At 39.9% G+C, this 15,858-nt stretch overlaps 1 protein-coding gene across 1 annotated transcript; it reads left to right on the forward strand.

Annotated features, from left to right (window-relative positions):
• Window positions 1-128: 128 nt before the first annotated feature.
• On the forward strand, window positions 129-15,858 carry pde9ab (phosphodiesterase 9ab). Its single transcript, XM_082974714.1, has 17 exons — window positions 129-1,193; window positions 2,090-2,160; window positions 2,702-2,779; window positions 4,160-4,203; window positions 4,324-4,378; window positions 4,674-4,744; window positions 4,915-5,002; window positions 5,777-5,858; window positions 5,944-6,018; window positions 6,239-6,325; window positions 6,504-6,608; window positions 6,698-6,780; window positions 10,105-10,261; window positions 11,094-11,207; window positions 11,418-11,522; window positions 12,120-12,248; window positions 12,900-15,858. The coding sequence occupies exons 1-17, from the start codon at window positions 1,125-1,127 to the stop codon at window positions 13,035-13,037; spliced, it is 1,551 nt and encodes a 516-aa protein (XP_082830840.1). The 5' UTR covers window positions 129-1,124; the 3' UTR covers window positions 13,038-15,858.

Genomic DNA, 15,858 nt, shown 5'->3' on the forward strand with positions numbered 1-15,858 from the left:
CTTTATAGTGCACTACTTTTGACCAGGGCCCATGGGACTCGTCAAAAGTAGTGTACAATATAGGTAAACGGGTACCATTTGGGACGCACACATACTTCTAACACCATCTGGACCTTTCATTTCCACGACCCTAAGTGAACTATTAATTAATCAGAACAAGCCCACTTTGTTAATGATGTATGACGTGCACCATTCACCATTCAAATCTGAGGTAACCCCTTGAATAGGCATTACCTAATGAGACCATCAAAGCTAAACACATGCACATGATGTCAATGTTTGATTCTATTCCACCAACATGGTTGCATCTCAAGTGTTTCCTTGATTCCTCTTTCTCCTCGAACTGTGTTGGAGGCGAGGAATCAATTAAATACTATTGAGATTTTACCACCATTATCTGAATTCAGAGTTTCCTGAAAGGAGTGGATGATGTGAGAGGGTCAGGGGATAGTCTACTTCGCCGTAGTAACGGTACCTTGGCAACTGCAGAGTTAATGGGTGATATTTAAAGGGCTGGTGGCGGATCCCTCCCCCAGGTTTCATACAGGTTGTATTCCTTCGCTCTCTGGATCTGCCGCATATCAACAGGCAGGAGAGGTTTGCTTCTGACAGTGACTGACTGAAGTATGTAAGTCTAGTTTCATTAGATTCTTTGCAAGATGAATTAGCATTGAGATATTTTATCTTTATATTCTTTTTTGCTACAGGAGTGTGTTTATATTTCAATGTGTTATGTAGCAACTGGTTGACAGGAAAATTATAGTATTTATCTATATTCATCTATTAATTTATTGAAAGTATATGCAATTAATATTAAAAAATTATGATAAATAAGGTTACTTTTACTTGCTTTTCATGGTAATGATCCAGCATGAATGTAATACATGGAATGGATAAATAGCTGCTCTGAATTAATTTCATCCTAGACATCAACATTTGTATTTCCTTCTGTACCTGCATACTTATTCTCAACCCCACAGTACACCACAATGATATGAAATGAATTGTAGACAGGTGAGCGTGGTACCAACGATCCACATGAGTAAAGTACAACTGTCATTTGTGCCTTTCCCAGTTCCCATTTCATTTTTTCACAGAGACGAGGAGCGAGGGACAAGGTCACTATGGGTACCAGCTCCTCATCATACTCCCCCAAGACGGTCTACCTAGATGTGGATGGGAAAATGCAGAAGGTGAGTGAGACCAGAGATCTGTATATAATGATGCTTATATTCCAAAGGCGGGAAGGCAGGCGACAAGCTTAGGTCCAAAATAAGCCCATAGAAACACATTGGGCTTATTTTTTACAGATTTTGGCAAGAGTGAAACCTTTTGCCTCTTCCTCTCTGGTGAGACTGAGTGACACAACTTATGGTCCTGGTACACCAGCTGCCATTATCAGTTCATTACAGCTGATATAATGCAAATAATATCAACAACAATGACATGCATGTTTTTAAGGAATTATATAACACTTTATAAGGAGGAGCTTTAAGTAGTGTAACTGAATCATGGGTATTGAAGGGATGGATGCTTGAGGTATTTCAATTATATTAATTTGTAATTGTCATGAATGAGGATGGAAAGAAAGTTGAAGGAAAATGGGTTTTATGTTTGACATTGATTGCATTAGCAAATTTTTAGATACAGTAAATTACATTGTAGTAAATGTGAAGTAGTCTGATGGCTAGAGCTTACAACTCAAACCACTTGAACTGTCTGCCTTACATGTGACCACCTTGTGTTCATCTCCTGTGAAAGTATGGGGGCTTTGGTCAGGTCAAGAGGTGCCCAGATAAGACAGGTGATTCACAGGTGGTTGTGACACAAAGGGAGGTGTAACACCTGGAGTGAACATGCTCTCATCATTATTGATATTCATTCTATTGATTTCAGTTGTTAGGAGTTCATGGTTATAAAGAAAATCATTACTTGAGTAGTATTATTTATCTTCAGTATCCCTGAAATACTTTGTATGTGCAAATACAGTACCAAGACACTATTAAGTATGAAGATCGGCAGTTTGATCTACATCAGTACTATTTGTATCGATATATTGTATCTTTAATGTTCTTGCCTCTGTTTTTAGGTGATTTTCAGTCGATACTGCAGCCCCTGTGACATCCGAGAACTGCTGTGTTCTTCCTCTAACATAGCCAGGTCAGTGGCACCTCACTGCCCTTTTTCACTCAAACACATACACATCTTAATTTGAGCCAGTTTGCTACAGCAGGAAAATAATTCTGCAGCAACAGAAAATGTGGATTATTATTAATGGACATTTTTGTTGGGGTTGATACATTTTTTGTAAGGGGAAATCAAGTCTAAAATTTCAAAGTGGAAATTACAAATGTCAGAAGCCTATTTAATCCTCAAAAACATTACAAGTTTTACATTTCATGTATTGCAGGAAAGTTCTCCTGCATCAGGGTGGTCAAATTAAGATCCTACATCTGTACACCCTTATGTCCTGCACTTATCAACAACGTTAAATCAATATGCCAACTGTCTAACATTACTTACTATTCTAAAACTCTTGAGTTTGCTTTATGGATCTCCTCGCCTTTGAAGCTTGCATTGTCTGTCCTCAGCTTCAAAGCGTTTTTTTACTTACCATTTCCCTTTTCCCCACTTAACATGATGCAGCATACAATACTTTGATGTATTTAATAATTTGTGTAATACTTTGATTTGTCCTCAGAAATACTGCTATAAGTCTGGTGAACTCAGAGGGAGCGCTGATCTCCATTGATCCCACAATGCCTACCAACACCCCAAAGTAATGACACGTGTTTTTGGAAACACTGTATTTTTTACAGTCCGCTGTTTGACGTGGTATTTATTCAGACAATACATTGTGAATAGGTAATAAGCTTATATTAGTCATTGGTTTGGTGTAGACATAGTAGCAGAAAGTATACATTATTACCATATAATTTCCTACAATATATACACTACAGTGCAAAAGTTTGGGGTCACTTAGAAATGTCCTTGTTTTGAAAGAAAGGTTTGAGAAACAGGTGCCTCACAAGTCCTCAACTGGCAGATTCATTAAATAGTACCCGCAAAACACCAGTCTCAACGTCAACAGTGAAGAGGCGACTCCGGGATGCGGGCCTTCTAGACAGAGTTCCTCTGTCCTGTGTCTGTGTTCTTTTGCCCATCTTAATCTTTTCTTTTTATTGGCCAGTCTGAGATATGGCTTTTTCTTTGCAACTTTGCCTAGAAGGCCAGCATCCCGGAGTCACCTCTTCACCGTTGATGTTGAGACTGGTGTTTTGCGGGTACTATTTAATGAAGCTGCCAGTTGAGGACTTGTGAGGCGTCTGTTTCTCAAACTAGACACTCTAATGTACTTGTCCTCTTGCTCAGTTGTCCACCGGGGCCTCCCACTCCTCTTTCTATTCTGGTTATAGCCAGTTTGCGCTGTTCTGTGAAGGGAGTAGTACACAGCGTTGTACAAGACTTTAGTTTCTTGGCAATTTCTTGCATGGAATAGCCTTCATTTCTCAGAACAAGAATAGACTGACGAGTTTCTGAAGAAAGTTCTTTGTTTCTGGTCATTTTGAGCCTGTAATCGAACCCACAAATGCTGACGCTCCAGATACTCAACTAGTCTAAAGAAGGCCAGTTTTATTGCTTCTTTAATCAGAACAACAGTTTTCAGCTGTGCTAACATAATTGCATAAGGGTTTTCTAATGATAAATTAGCCTTTTAAAATGATACATTTGGATTAGCTAACACAACGTGCCATTGGAACACAGGAGTGATGGTTGCTGATAATGGGCCTCTGTACGCCTATGTAGATATTCCATTAAAAAAAGTGGTGTTTCCAGCTACAATAGTCATTTGCAACATTAACAATGTCTACACTGTATTTCTGATCAATTTGATGTTATTTTAATTGACAAAAAAATTGCTTATTTTCTTCACAAACAAGGACATTTCTAAGTGACCCCAAACTTTTGAACGGTAGTGTATATATTTTCAAATGTAAAAAACAAAATATTAGCTGGAACAATACTTTAAAATAATATTGTGACACTGTTGGTAAATGTTTTTCCAGATGGTTCAAACTAAATCACTTTAATTGGAGGGTGGGATACTAGCTGGTGGTAACTGAAATCTGCCATCTGTTGTTGTTTTGTCTCATCGCAGCTCCCAGTACAAAGTAATGCCTCAGTCGACTGGTCAGGTGGGAGGTACGCTACAATATGAAGCATTTGCGAATTCTATCATTTTCACAGTCACATACAGTAATGGTAAATAGATAATACAGAAGCAAAGTCAGAACCACCGATACATATTTTTCCTCCTTTCAGACAAAGAAGACATGTTCCAGAATGTTTTGTCTCAGGTGGCAGAGCAATTTAGCAGGTGATATACAAGGATTACATTTTTTATATTTTAGTCATTTAGCAGATACTCTTATCCAGAGTGTTTTGTTTAGTCTAGTTAATTTGATTAATTTAGAAATTATATCTGAGAAAATATCTGTGGCCATCGCACCAATTTCTGGTTTTGTCTCTCTTTTCATTCATCTGTTCAGTCTGTGTTGATTTGATTGATTTTACTTGTAAGTAAAAAATAAATAAAAATACACACGTTGCCTAGGCTCACACAGATTTCTGCTCAATTAAAGGAGTTATGTTTTCCACCATTTCTGTTTCAGGGCTTTTAGAATCAATGAGTTGAAGACAGAGGTGACCAATAGGCTTGCCATGTTGGAGAAGAGAGTGGAGTGTGAGTGATGGTGTTACTGTTTTAACGTTGGCACCACTGGCTTTAGTTTGTGAGAATATTCACACCTACACTGAATATACTTTTATATGCATTATACAAATTTAATATATAAAAATAATATCAGTTTTGTTGTGAAATATTTATTACTGTATACATTGACTCTGTTGCAGTAGAGGGGCTTAAAATGGTGGAGATTGAGAAGTGCAAGAACGACCTGAGGAAATTACGGGATGAGATGACCTCAAAGGGAGGAGGAAGGTCAGACAACTGCAAATAAACCAAATGATCATATCAGATAGTAGTAATAATAATATTGAATTAAACAGAATCCAGTGGAATATGTCTACATTTACAACATTGAAGTTTCAAAGGTCAATGTTGGTGAGGTCAATGTTGAAAAGATTATATAGAAGACACTCTTTAATCCATGTTGATACATTCAAAAGGCCTTTTAAGGGCCCAAAGTAACATATTGTTCAGTACATTTTCCTTTAAGGGGCCATCTGCAATTGCTACATCCATTTTTGGATTGTTAAATTAATGATATCCATTGATTCTTGAAGAATATAACTTATAAATGCCTCATGAGCTAAGTTCAACTGTCCTACCCTATCAGATCCCAAAATATAAGCATGTTTTAATACCTTTTTTGTAAACAATGTAATTGTAAACAAACACTGTATAGCCTCAAAACATGGTTCAAACGATAATTGTTTCCTCGTGGATAGTCAGCTTTGTCTATGAATTTGAGTGGTTACCATTCTCCAGCCCAATCCTCAGCTCTTTCCAAAACAGAGGCGGGGTAGACGCTTTTGTTATTCTTTGAACTGCAGACTGTCTCATTAATACTGTATGTGTAGTCTATTATGATTAAAATAAGAGCCTCTTAAAATTGACCAAGCCATATGTTGCCCTTAAATCAGTGTTGATTGAAGGCCCATTACATGAAAGAACCTTGAATATGTTCTTATATATTCTTAACTTCTAGGCTACCACCCTTCTGTTTTCCCCAATATTGCTTCTTATTATTAGAGTGACTTGTGGTTGCAAATATAGCTTCACAGAGGACGGCAAGAAACTGTCCCCAAGACGAGACGTTCCAAATTACCCAAAGGTAAACAGTTAAAGCATAATAACCAGTACACCTTTTGTTAATGCTGAATAAATGACTTACATTACTCTTTGCACTATGTCTACAGTACACTCTATCCCAGGAGACCATAGAAGCTCTGAAGAAACCTACATTTGACGTTTGGCATTGGGAGCACAATGAGGTTGGGGATATTTCATGTAGCCTAATTTGGGCAAATATGCATTGCATGTATGTATGAATGATAGATGTATTTTTATCTGACAAATGATTATTCTTGCTTTGATACTTTTTCCAAGGCAATCTATAAAGATAGCTAATCACTGTCTTAGTCCCAATTGCTCTGTGTAGTATTAAACATATTCTGATAGTACTCATTACTGTATCATGTTTCCAATGTGGAGATGTTAAGCTGTCTGGAGTACATGTATCATGATCTGGGCCTGGTGAAGGAGTTTAATATGAACCCCATCACACTGAAACGATGGCTGGTGAGTTAGATCCACACTTGTGAAACCCCTATCTTTACCCAAGTAGTCATTAGCCTCGATTTCCATTCTTTATCTCATGAAAGAAAAAATATACACTTATGAGCTGATTCAAAATATACACACTATTAAAAAAGGCTTGATTTGTTGTTTGTAAGATGTTTGTTGCTTTGTGTTTCAGCTGGGAATCCAGGAGAATTACCGCAACAACCCGTTCCATAATTTCCGCCACTGCTTCTGTGTCAGTCAGATGATGTATGGAATGATTCACCTGTGCAACTTACAAGTGAGAACACACCTCATATAGTGTGTGTGTGTGGTGTGTGTGTGTGGTGTGTGTGTGTGTGTGACTCTGACTCTAGCTGTGTTTCTCAGGAGAGGCTCACCATGACTGACATGTGCATCCTCATGACAGCTGCCGTGTGTCACGACCTAGATCACCCAGGCTACAACAACACGTAGGTCACATTATATATATATATATATATATATACACAGTTGAAGTCGAAAGTTTACATACACTTAGGTTGGAGTCATTAAAACTCGTTTTTCAACCACTCCACAAATTTCTTGTTAACAAACTATAGTTTTGGCAAGTCGGTTAGGACATCTACTTTGTGCATGACACAAGTAATTTTTCCAACAATTGTTTACAGACAGATTATTTCACTTATAATTTACTGTATCACAATTGCTGTGGGTCAGAAGTTTACATACACTAAGTTGACTGTGCCTTTAAACAGCTTGGAAAATTCCAGAAAATTATGTCATGGCTTTAGAAGCTTCTGATAGGCTAATTGACATAATTTGAGTCAATTGGAGGTGTACCTGTGGATGTATTTCAAGGCCTACCTTCCAACTCAGTGCCTCTTTGCTTGACATCATGGGGAAATCAAAAGAAATCAGCCAAGATCTCAGAAAAAAATGTTGACCTCCACAAGTCTGGTTCATCCTTGGGAGCAATTTCCAAACGCCTGATGTACCACGTTCATCTGTACAAACAATAGTACCCAAGTAGAAACACCATGGGACCACACAGCCGTCATACCACTCAGGAAGGAGACGCATTCTGTCTCCTGGAGATGAACGTACTTTGGTTATGAAAAGTGCAAATCAATCCCAGAACAACAGCAAAGAAGGACGTTGTGAATATGCTGGAGGAAACGGATACAAAAGTATCTATATCAACAGTAAAACGAGTCCTATATCGACATAACCTGAAAGACCTCTCAACAAGGAAGAAGCAACTGCACCAAAACCGCCATAAAAAAACAGACAACGGTTTGCAACTGCACATGGGGACAAAGATCGTACTTTTTGGAGAAATGTCCTCTGGTCTAATGAAACAAAAATAGAACTGTTTGGCCATAAAGACCATCGTTATGTTTGGAGGAAAAAGGGGGAGGCTTGCAAACCGAAGAACACCATCCCAACTGTGAAGCATGGGGGTGGCAGCATCATGCTTCACAGTTGGGTGCTGCAGGAGGGACTGGTGCACTTCACAAAATGGATGGCATCATGAGGAGGGACAATTATCAGTCAGGGAGTTAAAGCTTGGTCGCAAATGGGTCTTCCAAATGGACCATGACCCCAAGCATACTTCCAAAGTTGTGGCAAAATGGCTTAAGGACAACATAGTCAAGGTATTTGAGAGGCCATCACAAGCCCTGACCTCAATCCTTTAGAAAATTTGTGGGCAGAACTGAAAAAGCGTGTAACAGTGTAGGTTCCGTCCCTCTCTTCGCCCCAACCCGGGCTCGAACCAGGGACCCTTGCACACATCAAGAACTGACACCCACGAAGCCTCGTTACCCATCGCGCCACAAAAGCCGCGGCCCTTGCAGTGCAAAGGGAAACCCTACTTCAAGTCTCAGAGCGAGTGACGTCACTGATTGAAACGCTATTAGCGCGCACCACCGCTAACTAACTAGCCATTTCACATCGGTTACAAGAGCAAGGAGGCCTACAAACCTTACTCAGTTACACCAGCTCTGTCAGGAGGAATGGGCCAGAATTCACCCAACTGATTGTGGGAAGCTTGTGGAAGGCTACCTGAAACGTTTGACCCAAGTTAAACAATTTAAAGGTATGTAAACTTCTGACCCACTGGGAATGTGATGAAAGAAAGAAATGCTGAAATAAATAATTCACTCTACTATTATTCTGACATTTCACATTCTTAAAATAAAGTGGCGATCCTAACTGACCTAAGACAGAGAATTTTTACTAGGATTACATGTCAGGAATTGTGAAAAACGGAGTAAATTTTTTTGGTCTAGGGTGTATGTTAACTGCTGACTTCAACTGTATGTATGTATGCATGTATGTATGTATGTATGTATGCATGTATACACACACACACACACATTTTTTGGTTACTACATGTACTAGTAACCAAAAAATTGTTAAACAAATCAAAATATATTTGAGATTCTTCAAGTACCCACCCTTCGCCTTGATGCCAGCTTTGAACACTCTTGGCATTCTCTCAACCAGCTTCATGATGTTGTCACCTGGAATGCATTTCAATTAACAGGTGTGCCTTGTTAAAAGTTCATTTGTGGAATTTCTTTCCTTCTTAATGCGTTTGAGCCAATCAGTTGTGTTGTGAGAAAGTAGGGGTGGTATACAGAAGATAGCCCTATTTGGTCAACGACCAAGTCCATATAATGGCAACATCAGCTCAAATAAGCAAAGACAAACGTCAGTCCATCATTACTTTAAGACATGAAGGTCAGTCAATTCGGAAAATGTGCAGTCGCAAAAACCACCAAGTTCTATGATGAAACTGGCTCTCATGAGGACCACCAAAGGAAAGGAAGACCCTGAGTTACCTCTGCTGCAGAGGATAAGTTCTTGGATAAGTTCTTCATTTTTGCAAATGTATAAAAAAATCCATACAGAAATATCTAATTTACATAAGTATTCACAACCCTGAGTGAAAACATGTTAGAATCACCTTTGGCAGCAATTACAGCCGTGAGTCTGTCTATATTTGCACATTTATTATTTTTAAAATTCTTGAATTATGTCGAGGCTCAGATCTGGGGAAGGGTGCCAGAAAATGTCTGCAACATTGAAGGTCCCCAAGAACGCAGTGGCCTCCATCATTCTTAAATGGAAGAAGTTTGGAACCACCAAGACTCTTCCAAGAGCTGGCAGCCCGGTCAAACTGAGAAATCAGGGGAGAAGGGCCTTCTTCAGGGAGGTGACCAAGAACCCGATGGTCACTCTGACAGAGCTCTAGAGTTCCTCTGTGGAGATGGAAGAACCTTCCAGGAGGACAACCATCTCTGCAGCACTCCACCAATCAGGCCTTTATGGTAGAGTGGCCAGACGGAAGCCACTCCTCAGAAAAAGGCACATGACAGCCCGCTTGAAGTTTGTCAAAAGGCACCTAAAGACTCTTACTATGAGAAATAAGATTCTCAGGTCTGACGAACTCTTTGGCCTGAATGTCAAGCGCCATGCTGTGGGGATGTTTTTCAGCGGCAGGGACTGGGAGACTAGTCAGGATAGAGGCAAAGATGAACGGAGCAAAGTGCAGAAAGATCCTGGATGAAAACTTACCCCAGAGTGCTCAGGACCTCAAACTGGAGCGAAGGTTCACCTTCCAACAGGACAATGATCCTAAGCACACAGTCAAGACAACGCAGGAGTGGCTTCGGGACAAGTCTCTGAATGTCCTTGAATGGCCCAGCTAGAGCCCAGACTTGAAACCGATTTAACATATCTGGAGAGACCTGAAAATTCTTGTGTGCTAATGCTATGTCCTGTTGCAGGTACCAGATAAACGCTCACACAGAGCTGGCGGTGCGCTACAACGACATCTCACCCTTGGAGAACCACCACTGTGCCGTGGCCTTCCAGATCATCTCCATGCCAGAGTGTAACATCTTCGCCAACATAGAAACGGAGGCCTTCAAACACCTCAGACAGGTGAGGCACCAGGTTTCTCACAGCAAGGGCCTCACTGCAATTTGAATAACAAAGCATTTGTGAAGTAGCATGTATTATAGTTTAGAAGCTAAAAATGGGGTTTAGCTATGTTAGGTTAAATATACACTGAGTGAACAAAACATTAGGAACACCGTCCTATTATTGAGTTGTACCCCCTTTTGCCCTCAGAACAGCCTCAATTCATCAGGCATGGACTGTTCAAGTTGTCGAAAGCATTCCACAGGGATGCTGGCCCATGTTGACTCCAATGCTTCCCACAGTTGTGTCATGTTGGCTGGATGTCCTTTGGGTGGTGGATCATTCTTGATACACACTGGAAAAGGTTGAGCATGAAAACCCCAGCCACGTTGCACTTCTTGACACACTCAAACCAGTGCACATGGCATCTACTACCATACCCCGTTCAAAGGCACTTAAATCTTTTGTCTTGCCATTCACCCTCTGAATAGCACACATACACAATCCTTGTCTCAATTGTCTCAATGCTTAGAAATCCTTCTTTAACCTGTCTCCTCCCCTTCCTCTATACTGATTTGAAGTGGATTTAACAAGGGACTTCAATAAGTGATCATAGCTTTCATCTGGATTCACCTGGTCAGTCTGTCATGGAAAGAGCAGGTGTTCCTAATGTTTTGTACACTCAGTGTATAGCCTACCATGAATAGAAACCAACATTATTGTAAAATAAATGGTATTACACATCACCACCTAAACATAGGGATAGTTTCGCACAGAGGATGGCTTTTGTTTGTGATTTTGGCCAGGATTGGTTTCTAGTATAGTATAATGATATTATTTGCGACCTTGGCAGGCTATCATCACTCTCATCTTAGCCACAGATATGGCCAGACACGGTGAGATACTGGACTCCTTCAAGCAGAACGTGGACAACTTTGACTTCACCAACCACAAGCATGTGACATGTGTATGTATGCATTATTTACGTAAGGTTGTCACGGTTGATATACAGCATGTGTCAAATATATTGCAGAGACTTTGGGGGAAGCCCAAACCCAGGTCTAGCAATGGACAACCCAGCACCTTAACCTTAATGCCAAGACGTCTGAACCTCTTTACAAGGTTGTTAGGTTTTACATCCGTTATGTTTGAGGATTGTTGTTGCGTCTCTGTGCAGCTAAAGCTGGTGCTGATCAAGTGCTGTGACATCTCCAATGAGGTGAGACCCACGGAGGTGGCCGAGCCCTGGCTAGACTGCCTGCTGGAGGAATACTTTATGCAGGTGAGTTACTGCTTTTTTGAAAATGATTGTCAATTAACTCACCATTATTTTAAATAATAACCGTAATTGTGAAGAAAAAGTATAGTCTTGACTAATCTCGGACACAGAACAAAAATTGTGCAAATTAAGTTCTGGGGGGAGACAAAACTAGCAAAGTCTCCACCCCTCCAAATGAAAACTCGCAGCCATTTTTGGGCAAATCTTTGGGCCAAATGTCCCCTCCCCTTCCAAAATGTGAGCGCCTGTGCAATTCAGATTTGTCCAAATGATTAGTGAGAAAACAGTTGTGTACCGGAACAAAGTTCTCATTAGTCGTTGAATCCCACAGTCTATCGACAGATGCTACTACCATTTATGGTACATGTATTTGTCCACGAGAGATGTCCACGAGTCTTGAGCAACCTTCAATGTTGCAAGGAAGTATTTTCACCTTAAAGATATTTACATTTCTCATCTCATGAAATCACACAAATCCTTGGTTTAAGGCAAACTATATATGCATTTTCCAATGGGTGTGGGGAGGTGTGCCCCTTTCTTTCCAATGAGGAAAGAAGCAAATGTTCTGTATAGGCTTTCATTATCTGTTTTTGTGTCCAGAGTGACAGAGAGAAATCTGAGGGTCTCCCAGTAGCTCCGTTCATGGATCGGGACAAAGTGACCAAACCCACCGCTCAGATCGGCTTCATCAAATTTGTCCTCATTCCCATGTTTGAGACTGTTATGAAGGTGTGTTTCTGTTTCCGTGTGAGCCTGTGACTGAGATCCAGAGTGAGATTCAACAACCCAAAATGTCTGCCAACAGAAATGTATGCTATAACACTGTGGGGTGGTTTCCTGGACAGGGGTTCAAACTTTAGAACCCAGCTCCTACATTTGAATATAAAACTAGATTTTATCAAACAAAACTATGCTACATTTTATCTCTGGGACCCTCAGGATGACAAATCAGAGCAAGATTACTGAATGTAAGTACATTATTTACCTTCAGAGGTGAATGTATGAAACCAGTTGCCTTGATACAAGTTTTTTGTTGTTGTGCACTCTCCTCAAACAATAGCATAGTATTTTTTCACTGTAATAGCAAATGTAAATTGGACAGTACAGTTAGATTAACAAGAATTTAAGCTTTCTGCCCATGTAAGACATGTCTATGTCCTGGGAAATGTTCTTGTTAGTTACAACATCATGCTAATCACATTAGTGCACATTAGCTTAACCGTCCCGGTAATCTATGGATGTAAATCAGTGGCGGCAGGTGACAAAAAAAATGTTGTAGGATAATGGATGAAAACTATTTTGGGACAAAAAGCTAATGGGATGACAATCTTTCATGTTCTGAGCCACTCTTAAATGACTACATCTAAATGTGTGTCCTAGCTCTTCCCCCAGATTGAGGAGATTATGGTGCAGCCTTTGCGGGATTCTCGAGACCACTATGAAGAACTTAAACAGATTGACGATGCCATGACTGAGGTAAAACCCTTCTCCTCACACCTCGTTGACCTCAAGAATTGAGGTCAATCTCATTTGCATTGTATGTTAAAAATAAATGGAACAAACATGGAATACATTATGGCTGACTCATTATACAGACTCTTGCGAAAAAAAACAATAGAGAACATGGGCATTTGTAGTTAAAATTGTGTGTTTAATTATTTTCCTGAATTGACTGAAGTTAAGCTGAATGTGTCATGCCCATTGAAAATGGGGGCCCTTTTTTAATTTGTTTGCTGAAAAGATAAAATAAATGTTTCTTCAATGCATAATTAACTCAAAGATATCGAATTTGGCCATCAGTTCCCCCTTGAAAAAATTAAGTGCATGACACCTCATCATTGCTTTCCTTTTATTGTGTGTAGATGCGGTATGTCCTGTTACAAGGCACTACTACAGCAGGGTAGTACTGATAATAATTGGCTCAGGGGTGAAGTTTCCCCTATGTGCAGATCGAGACTCAGCTTCCTCAATCCTAACCTTAGCACTAGTGAGGAAACCTTTAAACTGACCCAAGATCAGCGTCTAGGGGTAACTTCACCCAATAACTGTGGCCTTGGTCCTTAGCCTATCTATCAGCTTTATTACTCTATAAAATCCCTCCGCCGCCATCTTGTGTTAACATAAAGGTGTCTTTTGTTCTACAAGGCACAGAAGAAAAAAACTGAGAGCAAGTCATTAGGAGGAAAGAAGAAATAAACTTTTCCTGCAAACTCATTGGTGCCTTGTAAGTTTAAACGTTAGATGTGACGTGCCCTCCTCTTTCACTCTCTGACCAAACTTTATCCCACTAATGATGTAGTTTACATTTATCCCAATATGAACAGGATATTTAGAGGGGACCTGATCCTAAATGAACACTTCTACTCTGAGACATGCAGCCCATGTAGCGTTGGTAGGCCCTAGACTGGCTTCAATAGTAAGTGTCATGTGCCATCTAGTGGTCATACCAGTGTTACCATACGGTTTATTAGGCTTCAGATTAAATAAATGTATGAACTTCACAGGCTGGTGAAAGTGCACAGGGATTTTGATGCTGCTTTCCAATAAATATTGAGGGTCTTATTCTGCTGACATGATGATCGATGTTTGACTCCCGTTTGACAAATAAACATTCTCGCTCTTATCCATAATAATCTTGTCATGTAAACGCAGGTGCCAAGACCAGAGTAGGCATGTTTGCTATTTAACGGAACAGTTTTTTTGACAAAACTATCGGTAGAGTTTCAAAACACAATGGAAACACATTGAACTTCAGGTTTTTATTCGGTACATGAAAACTTAAGCAAAAAAATGGCTTTTTGTGTCACCACGGAAAGCCAAAACCCCTGTTCATGCAAACCTGGTGATTAGAAGGTCCTGTGTAGATTGTATTTTCAACCAGAAACTATCAGGAAATAACACTGATATATGTTTCCAATGAGGAAACTGTGTTTGATTAATCAGCTGTTGTACAATATGATACAAAACACACGAAAAAATGTAATTTTGACTGCACTGGGCCTTTAAATCAACTCATATTACATAGCAGTATTGCCGATTTATCATATGATTGATATTGTTATGACATTCTATAAAAGGTAAAGCTTTTATACTAACTATTTTAGAATGCATATTGACATGGCTGTTCTATTGTAGAGAAGTGTGTGTGTAATAGGTCCACCTCACCGCACCCCTCTCTTTTGAAACCTAGTTCTGTGTGACCTTTGGTACTATCTCCAGCAGATGCATTTTATGCAATCTTTTCCTCTTATCCTGTTCTCCTCATTTGACCCTTGACCTGATGTAGAAATAATCCAGGATCACAACTCTGGAGGCTGAGATCTGTTGTGTCCTAATCATGTACTTTCCTCCTCCTTGAATTGCATGTGTTGATATGTCAGCGGTGGCTGGTGTCAGTTTAAATCGAAGGACATGTTCACTGTAATGGCTAACATTGCATTCAAGCCATTGCTATGAGCTGTCCTCCCTTTACCAGCCTCCACTGTTAAACGTATTATATGTATATTAATCTGTCTTTGAATAAGATCCCATTGATGGATGGCTATGTAGATAATGCCTCACTTTACAATGTAGATCTTCTGTTGTTTATAATGATAGTCTTATCACACAATGACCCTCGTTCCCAATTAACTGGTTATGCCCACCTCTATGTTTTCTGGCTTTAGAGACCTCGGATGGTGTTTCCATTCCGAGGGGGAAGCAAGGCGCCTGCCTGAGCCTGAGCAACCGTCTTGGCTTGGTTTTGGCCATAGAAAGGGAGACTCCTCCCCTAATACCACAACTTCCTGTAGTTATATAGTTATGTAGCCAGCCCAGGCAAGTAGGGTGAAGAAAAATACAAATTAACCAATCAGCACTTTCCCTCTCTCCTTAGCCACTCCCAACATAGTGAGAAGAGGAGAGAAGACGGCAGTGATATTGTTTGGCCTTAGGGATGGCAACACTGGTGCTGGTTTTGTTTCTCTTGTTATTTTTGCACAAGGTTTTATTTTGGTAGAGAAGGATGAAACATTTACGGAACAAATATGAAGAGATTGTGTCTTCTAAATTAGAATGTGAGGTAGGTTAAATAATAGTATTTATAATATGGATAGTATTTACATAGGGCTTTTCATTGTATGGGGCTAACGTACTGTACCTCAGCCACCTTATGGGCATTTTAAAGACAAAGTTGGAGATTAGGGACATATAGCAGGTCGGCAGTATTTTAACCAGTTTTGTAGAAATCACTACATGATTTACAGTGAAAGGACAAATACATTTCTACCAGTGTATATTTTGACACGTGCATGTATGACTTTGCATATCAAATAAAATAGCAATACTTATTGGCCGATTA

The sequence above is a fragment of the Salmo salar genome, chromosome 04, assembly GCF_965601325.2.
Source record: "Salmo salar chromosome 04, fSalSal1, whole genome shotgun sequence".
Taxonomy (NCBI): Eukaryota; Metazoa; Chordata; class Actinopteri; order Salmoniformes; family Salmonidae; genus Salmo; species Salmo salar.

Excerpts from the sequence above, each read along its gene's own strand:
- pde9ab (XM_082974714.1), top strand. The coding sequence starts at position 1,125 with ATGGGTACCAGCTCCTCATCATACTCCCCCAAGACGGTCTACCTAGAT. Across the intron at positions 4,204-4,323 it reads GTCGACTGGTCAGGTGGGAG|ACAAAGAAGACATGTTCCAG; the intron begins GTACGCTACAAT and ends TCCTCCTTTCAG. Across the intron at positions 6,781-10,104 it reads CACCCAGGCTACAACAACAC|GTACCAGATAAACGCTCACA; the intron begins GTAGGTCACATT and ends GTCCTGTTGCAG.